At 30.3% G+C, this 9,932-nt stretch overlaps 1 protein-coding gene and 1 non-coding gene across 2 annotated transcripts; both read right to left on the bottom strand.

The window, feature by feature from the left end:
• Positions 1-609: 609 nt before the first annotated feature.
• TRNAA-UGC lies at positions 610-682 on the bottom strand. The gene has a single exon. It is a non-coding gene; the product is annotated as a tRNA-Ala (tRNA).
• A 1,087-nt stretch (positions 683-1,769) lies between these two features.
• LOC114416520 (probable WRKY transcription factor 61) lies at positions 1,770-6,892 on the bottom strand. The gene is made up of 5 exons (XM_028381410.1): positions 6,714-6,892; positions 5,240-5,317; positions 3,991-4,551; positions 3,777-3,890; positions 1,770-3,035 (listed from the first exon to the last, which is right to left on the bottom strand). Exons 1-5 carry the CDS (start codon positions 6,819-6,821, stop codon positions 2,049-2,051), a joined length of 1,848 nt encoding a protein of 615 aa, XP_028237211.1. The 5' UTR covers positions 6,822-6,892; the 3' UTR covers positions 1,770-2,048.
• Between the last annotated feature and the right edge of the window lie 3,040 nt (positions 6,893-9,932).

Here is a 9,932-nt window from a genome sequence, read left to right as displayed (position 1 = left end):
CATCTTTGTGATTAAAATATTTTTATAGCTTGACGATGATGTTTTGTTTTTGGATATTTTTTAGTTTTTGGGTTATATCGTTGATGTGATATTCAGACATTCAGTAGTATCACACAAATAAATTTCAATAATTGTAAATATTACGTTATCAGACGATTTTTTTTATTTGATTTAATTTAGGATTTGATAGCAGTCAACGAAAAGTTAATATTGATTACGTTTGAAATGTATTTGTCTTTTCTCGAGTGAATATGTCTTATTTTGATTATTCAACAAAATAAAAATGTCTTATTTTGATTAAGCTTCCCCTTCCCCTCTAATGCATAATTTTCTTGAGAAAAGTCATGTAAAAATAAAAGATTAATACCGCAGTAAGATATTTTTGTTAAAGTTGCTCTTGATAATTTTAAAAATTCACTCATAATGTTACGAAGACAATTATTTGAAAAATATAATATTTTAAAAAGTATAAATGCACAAAATTATATATAAAAAAAAGAAGTAAGAAAGTTAAAATAAAAGTAGAGAGAGAAAGATAAGGGCATCATAATTCAGTTACAGTAGCCGACAAAATAAAATATAAAATAATAAAATTGATAAACAATGTGATGGAGATGCAGGGGATCGAACCCTGTACCTCCCGCATGCAAAGCGGGCGCTCTACCATTTGAGCTACATCCCCTTTCTTAAAATATTTAATGTAAAATTTAAATTCATTAATAAATACAACAGAAAGCTATTTCCCCATTTCTGAATAGACTCTCATTAAGGAAAGCAGCATATATATATATATATATGTTGATTGTTGACCCAGATTGAAAATCACCTTATTATTTTTATTTTAAGTAGGAATGACAAAAGAAGACAGGTAGGATGGGTTGCTTCAATAATCAATTTGGCTAGGTTGGGTCCAACTATGTTATGAACAAATACAATGTTGCGGAAATATTGAGAAAAAAAAATGTTGTGGAAATTAATAAGTGTATTTTTCAAAGACATTGTTTTTAATTTCTTCGTTCTAAAATAAAATGTATTGTATTAAACTCCATGACTTATAAATAATTAAGAACCGAATAACAAAATCTAAATTATTATTTAGTAATGATGCATATCACATTATAATTTAGATTTGGTTGGTTCTTAATTATTTGTAAGTTGTTGTTTGGTTCTTTAGAGTCAACATAATGTTAAGATAAAATATAATTTTTTTTTTCAAGTAACAAAATTCAAGAAGAAAAATTTATTTAGAACCAAATGTAAAATTTAAAAAGTTTTTAGAGAACAAAAGTAAAAAAAAGTCTATTAGTTAGGAGCCAAATATAAAATCCATTTTTTTTAAGAATAAAAATATATTTAAATCTTTTAAATACAAACAATTATATATATAATTAATTATTGATATAATCTAATTTTCATTTGTTCTAAACACCGTCTAAAGTAAACAAATTATGAGGTATGAGCACAATACGGATTATTCAAATATACGGAACTGGGATTTTATTTAACAAATCATGTTACTATAAGATTGTTAGACTATTTTTTCATACAATAATTTTTGAAATTGAAAGTGTGAACTTCATATATATATATATATATATATATATATATATATATATATATATATATATATATATATATATATATATATATATATATATTTGGGGCAAGTATCTAAATTAACACAAGTTTAAGTTACAATGTAAAAGACAGGAAAACCAATTTTCTTATCTTCATCAACATACCAACTAATTAAAATGTGATATACATGATCACTAAATCAAGAGGAGAAATTTTATGTCCAGCAATCTTGTTTAATTTTACATTCTCTAAATTATTTATCCATCATAATTACACAATTGCAAGCCAACTTTGCTACCTAGCTAGTCAAACTTTAACATGATAAGGTCATATTAAAATCATGTGTCTATCTTCCATTCTACAATAAATAAATAAATTAACACACGATTTAAACATGACCTCCCATACAGAAAAAACATGATCTCCCATATGTATGTGAGAGGGTATCCATTCTTCAAATATGCCAATAATCAATTTCTCTTGTCTATATGATCTCCTGGAGACCCAGAAGCGCTTTTGGGGCTAGAAAGAGGCAAAGGTGGCTGAAGAAACATCAAAGCTGTTCCTGGTTGTGTATTAGCGGCTGATTTGTTCAAGAAGCTTGATGCACAACCATTGACTTTTGTTGAAGATGAAGGTAATGCAGAAGAAGATGAAGGAAACAGTTCACCCCATTTCATTTTCTGACTCAGATTTTCCCCTGCACCACCATGGTTTCCTTGAGTAGTGCTTCCAGAACCAATAATTGTTGTAAGTGCTGCTGCCAAAGCTGATTGAAAATTGGGGTCTGCAGTGATTACTTTTGTCGCTGCAGCTATGGTATCTGGCAGAGAATGTTGTGGTGGAGAGATTGGAACATTGTTGTTCCTTTGCATGTAGGAGTTGTAGATGTTTTCCATTGGTTGTTGTTGTTGTCTTCCAAGGTTTATGTTGCTAAGGACATTTGTCACATTCCTATTGCTATTATATGGTAGAGTGTTGTTGTAGCTGAGGAACCCATTATTGCTCCAAGAAGTTGTTGCATTGTTGGATTCTGAGGAACTGAAGTTTAAGCTTGTGGAAAGAGGGTACCTTTGTGTGTTATTGTAGTTTGAGTTTGAAGTGAATTTAACAAGAGCAGCAGAAGATGATGAGGATGGATTATTATTGGAAGTTAGGTCAAGAGTGATGGTGGGGTGTGAAGGTGAAGATGAGAGTGCTGCAGGATGGGACAGGTAGTATTGCTTTGATAATTTGGAACCGTCTGATAGGAAGAAGTTCATTCCATGAAGATCTGCGGTGGTCATGGCTGTGGAAGGCCTTGTTCCGGAGTGTGAGGTTGATGAGCCGGATAATAGCATGGATGCAGCTGCTGAAGTGGTGGAGGCCATGGCTGTGGCTGAGAGTGGAAGAGGGTGGTTGTGGTTGCCTTCGTAGGTGGTGAATAATATGGACATGTCTTGTGCACATCTTTGCACCTGAAATGTTTCATATATAGGAACAGTGTAAGTTAATATACTTAATACACAACACATGATATTTGTAGGAATATCAATTTATATAAGTGTCCTATGAATTAAAGATTAATGTAATATTTTATTATAAAATTTAATTATTTATCATATTAAATTATCTAATAAGTGTAATATAATATTTTATTATGATAAAAAAATTAATTTGAGAAAGTTAGAGTCTCACCTTTCTCATAATTTTTGTAAAAAATGTATTAAAAAACATTTATTGAAAACATTGTTTTCTGAATATCGTGTTTTAAAAATAAATCAAACATAAGAAACAAATTAAACATATTTCTAACTTCATATTTTTGAAAACCTAAAAAATTTCTTGTAGCAAACTTTCTTTAAAATGAAATAGTATTTACTTTTCATTATATTGTTATTCATAGAGCATATTTCTTTTATGCATATGCCGTCTTTATACTACTTCTACACATCTTTTAATTTCATGATAAAAAAGAGGTTGAGGGAAATTTAATTGAAATTAGTTTTTTTTGTCATGAAAATAAGTCTGGAATAATATATAAAGGAAAATACTACATAAACTATGACAGAGAATTCGGGCAGATGGAAAAAAGAGAAATACGAATAAAAAAGAAAATATTAAAAAATAAATATAAGAAAAAAGAAGATAAATGCAATGAAAATCAAATAAAAATTGTTACAAATTGAAATCCAAAGAGTGCCAGCTGTCATAGATACCTGCTTTCTTACTGGGCATGATGGTGCAACCGTGCAACGATAGTAAGCTCGAGGGCAAGGATTTCCCTTTGAAATCTTCTGTCCATATTTCCTCCATTGACATCCATCGTTCATCTGTTAATTTCAAGAATATATATATATATATCAGTATATATGTCAAAGAATATATAGCATTTTATATCAATTGGAATGAACAATGATAAGAGATATTTACAGTTGGAGTGTCACATCTTGCCCTCACACAAACCCTTGCTTTCTTTGCTGGATTTTGTTGAGAAACTTCATCCTCTCCTGTAGCATCTCTAGCTGTCTTTATTCCCTTGCCAGGTTGCCAACTCTCACCAGCTGCTTCTTCCTTTGGCACTTCTTCAACACTATTATTAGGGCTTTGATGAATTGGCAAATATTCAGTTGTGCTTATTCCAGATTTTGATGTTTCAAATTTGCAGTCTAATCCAAGGGACAAGCCTTCTTTATCTTCTTTTTCTGCTTCCTCTTTCAATGGTTTATTATTAGGGACTTTATTATTGTTTCTTGTTGGAAGTCTTCCAAGACTGAGGGAAACTAGGTTTGATTCATCTATTTGATATTGGTCATTGTTGTTGTTCACTTTCTGATCAGAAGAATCTTTTGTCTCTTGTTCAACTATGTTGTGGAATTGCATTTGGAGTGCGCGGTAATCGTTCAGTATTCGGTTCAAACACGTCTTTAGTCGTTGGTTTTCTTCCATCACTTCACCCATTTCGGCTTTGGCAACTTCAAGTTCATCAACAGCCTGCAGCAACCATCCATGCATAGGTCAGACGACAAATCATACACTATAAAAAAGTGTTTTGTTTCGTTTTTTTTTCTTTTTCAATTCTTGAAATGAATAATAAACATAGAGCGATGTAAAGAAGAAAAAAGAGAAGACAAAAAAGACATAGAACAGAGAAATACAAATGTAATAGATGATATAATGCAAAAAGAGTGATTAATTAAGAAAAAAATTAAAAATACCATTTAAGTGTATATGTACTATACGACTGTTTATATAGAATTTATAGTATTTTATACTATGGGCAAACACAGTCCCATCCTACATCCAAAATATATCAGGACTGAAATTTAAATCATGATTTTTTTAAAGTCAGTTTTTTAAAACACATTTTCACTCGTCATTGTTTTTTTTTATATTTTTTTCCTACATGACTCGTCATGTTTTTCAATTAACTCATGAGTTGTTGAATAACGTGTATAAAAGAGAGGCTGAAACACATTATTCATAATTAACAGAAGGGCACGATTGTCTTTTCATAAGATTAACCCAATCATGTACTGTAAAATGAAGCTTGCTTCTAGTTAAACTCAAACGAGTACATTGTAATTATAATTAGTTGCTTTTAATTGTATATAAAGTTTGACCAATGAATTGAAAAAGGCAAACTAATATTATAATTATAATTATTATTGAAAAAACTAACCTCTTCCTTTTTGGTTAGGGAAGAAGCATTTGGCCCAGCCTCCACTGTGGATCTTTCGGTAGTAGACAGGGGTGGCTCCTGTAAGCATACCCAAAAAACATTAAAAAGTTAATATGCATATACAAAAGCAATTTTCTTGTTACTTTTTCTTTTCTTTTCCCCTTTTATGCACGTATATTACTGGGGTTTTACCAACGGCTTATAGTTCCTTATTCTTCACATAATGAAAGAAATTTGGGAGTACTTGCATTCTAATGCCGGTGGAAACTAGAATTCAATTATTGCGGAATGAAATAATGAGCAAAGTGTGTATGCAATGATGATGCAAGTACTAACAACCTGAGAATTTTTTTCCCTTTCTTTTATGGTATAGGAAGAAACTGAGAATCTTTCAGTTTTGCATGTGCAAATGAATTGTCATATTTTAGATATCAATAACATCAATGCTAACTTTCTCGGCACATGCATGAGTCAACTCTTATCAAAGCCGCAGATTAATTATTGAAATTCTTTTGAAGCTATAAACCAATAAAATGACTATATGTTGAATTGTATATATGCGTGGACATGTGTATTACTTTCAACAGACTTCAATTTTCATTAAACCAAACAATCATCAAATATTAGTGTATATGCTAAGGATAAGCACTTTGGTGCATGCAGATCGATCTAGTATGATAAGATAGATAGAACAAGTCATGTAAAAAACACAGAAAAAGATATGCAGAAAGTAGAAATTCAATTTATCTTTTTAATAGAATACAGATCACTAGATCTCTACTATCTTTTTAATATTCTCAAATTTTTGGAATTTCTTATAAGCTATCGGAAAATAATACATAATCATCAATAGAAAATACAAAACTGAAAAAGAGATTATTATATATCCAAATTGCAATGAATTTTCTAATCATATCATAAAGGAATATATGATGCATGTTAATTTAGCATATTAAGCAGTTATCACAACATGAATTTATAATCTTCTACCAAAATCCCAAAAATTTTCAACCTATTAGGGCTATGCGCAAAATAATTTCATTAATTAGCTAGTTTTTATCTGTAGATTTAATAGAACCTAAAAACACACATGCACCCTTGCTTATATATATATGATCGAATTAAGTTTAACTATATTGCATAAATAAATAAACAGTTTGAACCGCACGTTTAAACAACAAGGATGGATTCAACATGTGTAAATGATAATTTTATGTTGAGATTAATTAGAAATTGATTATCCGAGTGCTAACAAGATGGATTGCAGATGTTGAAAAACAATAGAATTTCGAGATCAGAACAGTTTCATTAATTATTTTTAAACCTTTTGACTAATTAACAAATCACAAACACCAAACTCACAAAGCCCTGAGTCAATTCAACATATAGAAAGAAAGATATAGATATTTTGTGAAGTTTAAAAGCTCATCATGGTGTGCTTAATATTAGATATTAGCATAGAAATAATTTTCACCTGCGTAACAATCTCTTGTTCACGACGATCTTCTTCATCTCCAACACTAGATTCACTTCTCTTCTCATCCTTGACTTCATGACCAGATCTTTCTGAACCAAACTCCATATTCAAAGAAGAGAGCTTTTCTTTTCCTTTCTTTCTTTCTTTCTTTCTTACTTGTTGGGTCAGCAAACAAGGCCCCTCTTCCTATGTTAATATAGAGAGGACCTGCATGAAGTATTTGACTCTTGAAAATAATAACAATTAAAAATTAAAATAAAAGAAGACAATTATTAATTAGAGCTCGAGGGTAGCCAACACGGATACACACGTACAACTAAAATGTCAAACATGGACCAATCCAGTTGCACTAAAAGAAAGAAAACAACGAAAGACATTGTAAGAGTAAACTATTGTTTCAAACTGGAAAATATGTATAATAAGTGGAAGAATTCAACTTCAACGTTTGAGAAAAGATGTCAGAGAAAGTGAAAGAGGGGTTGAAGCCGCAATGGTCGGACACCGCCTACTATCCAAGTGGAATCGTTGAACTTTCGAACATTGCAAGAGTCACATGGGAGCCAATTAGGGTTTCACGGTCAAACTTTTTGCCACCGCTCATGACCAGATTAACCCTTTCCTTTTACATGAATAATTCTTCAACTTCAAAACTAGTATTTTAAACTCACAAACCTCAAAGGGATTAACGATTTAACATAATCATTTAAGAATTTATACCATTCACATATATCAAAATGATTTATTTAATAAGAGAATATGTATTTAATTTTTATCGTATGTAAAAAATTTTAAGACAATAAGAGTCACATACAACGAGTGAAATTAATCTAAGATCCAATAAATTAAAAGATATCCGTGATATCTGACATAAAATAAAAGAAAACTCACAATTAAAAGATTAAAACTAGTATTTTAATACATTTTTTAATTATTTTAGAATGAATTTTATGTTAACCTTGTTACTTGTTAGAACTACTTTTGTCTTGCCTTGGCTTGTTATTTTTAAATATCTGCCGAAGAGGGCTGACTCCATAGATAAAACAAATCATCCATGAGACTTGTTATATGTGCTGACTTCAAGATTAACTAAATTAATTCCAACTCTCTTAAATGCTTTTACTACCTAAAGAATAATATACCCACGTTATCCCCTTTTACTTTTCTCTTTCGGGGCTATATATCTATCCCCTTTGTTTTACTTTGTCTTTTCCCTTTTCCGGCGAAGAGTGCAACCACACACATACACGCCTAAATATATAGAAAGAATTGAGACGTGTCAAAGTAGGGCATATGACAATAACGCGCGCTTCCTGATTGGTGCATGCTATGATCTATTAAGGATAAGTATCTAGGGTTTCAAAGTATTTGTTTATGCGTACCATATATATTTTAAAGGGTTAGTTATTGCAGTCTAGATTTTTTTTATTAAAATTTTGATTTTTAATTCTTGAAAACAAGTTTGTATGGTCTTAATCCTGAATATTTATTCCGTTAATTCCTTTAGCTCTTATTGTCAAATTAATATCATCATTAATTAATGATTAGACATTAATTTTATTTATATTGTATTGTATTTTGTGGCAATTCATTTTTTTTAGCAGTTTTGAATTTTCAGAAATTACTTCACAATAATCTTTAGTAAGTAAAATCCATTTTCACCGCCAGAATTTGCCAAGTTAGATCTAAAATGGAAATTACTCAACCTCAAGTTCTCAAATACTCTTTTGTCCGTTTCTCCCTTCATTTTTAACATAATAATTTCTGAGTAATGTCATACAACCTAAAATAAATACTGATATTGAAGATCTTGTTTCAGATCTGGCTGTGGAATTTTTAATATATTGTAGATGTTCAATGAGTGACCTTAAACTCTACTTGACTTCACTTTAAGCACCTTTACGATATATTATGGATTGATCAATATGTAATACAATTGTATTATGGATTGATCAGTACGTATTTTTTTTGTATTACGGATTGAGTAATTCGTAGTACAAAAAATATATTACAGATTAAGCAATCCGTATTACAAATGTATTAGGGATTGATAAATTTGTAATACAAAAAATGCATTACATATTAAATAGTCTATATTAAAAATATATTACGGATTGATCAATCTATAATAAACACCAATTCAAGATTCCCCTGGAGCACTTGACATTCCAGGTTGAGTTCTACATCAAGGACAACATGTTTGGTGCTGACTTTTTTGGAATTGCCACCATCCACAAAAGGGTCATCCACGTCAAAGAGTAAAATGGAAATAAGAATAGATTAATTGAGAAGAAAAAGGTAACAGAGACTTTACAAATATTGGGGGTGCACCAAGCAAAAAATGAGTTGTGTCAAGATAGAGGTTATCTCAAGTGGCTCCAGACCCCAAGTTGATGATGATCAAATTATTAGGTTCATCTCTGATTTGGTTCATAAGGCCTTAAACATATCTTGGTCTGCTTGTAGGAATTGTAACTAAAAAAGAGAATAAACTTATCATGTAGATGTAGGAAGTGGAAATAAGCAGGGCGCTAAATGATATACAACAAAAGAAATTTACGGAGGAGAAATAACTAATTAAGCTTCTCTTCAATAAATTTCTTCTGTTGCATATCATTTATGACCTGCTTATTTTCACCTTGTCAATGTAAAGACAAATACCATAAGAAATAGAGTTGAATTGTGATTTTAAAAAAAATTAAACCTTTTTGCAAAGACAAATGTTATCGTTTGAAAAAAAACTTTGAAAGACAGATAATTGATTTTTGCAAACAGACACAATCAGACGATCGAAACAAATTTTGTAAAAATAAGTTTTTCAAAAACAAAATCAAATTCAAACCCAAGGTCAGTTAAACATAGAAAAAAGATAAATATCAGACACAAGAAGTTTTATATTGGTTCATTTCTCTCACTAAGACTACGTCTAGTTCTTGTCAAATCACAAAGTTCTACTAACTTCAAAAAAGTTACAAGTATTTTTCATTACCACTTTTGACTCTTACAAACCAAGTTTATCACCAAGCTTAAGCAACCCAATATTCTTTGTCCTACCAAGTCACTACTAGTTCTAAAACAAATAAGAAGATTTGTTGTTTGGTTGTTCACTAACTAGTTCTTAATTGTCTCACTGACGAATATGCAATCTAAACTCTTAGTTTTTTTCTCTTAAGATGTTCAAGGTGTTTTGAGAGTGTTTGAACTTTACAAAGAATATAC

The sequence above is a fragment of the Glycine soja genome, chromosome 6, assembly GCF_004193775.1.
Source record: "Glycine soja cultivar W05 chromosome 6, ASM419377v2, whole genome shotgun sequence".
In the NCBI taxonomy this organism is placed as follows: domain Eukaryota; kingdom Viridiplantae; phylum Streptophyta; class Magnoliopsida; order Fabales; family Fabaceae; genus Glycine; species Glycine soja.
Note: the sequence above shows the minus strand (reverse complement) of the source record. Positions and strands in the feature narration are given on the sequence as shown.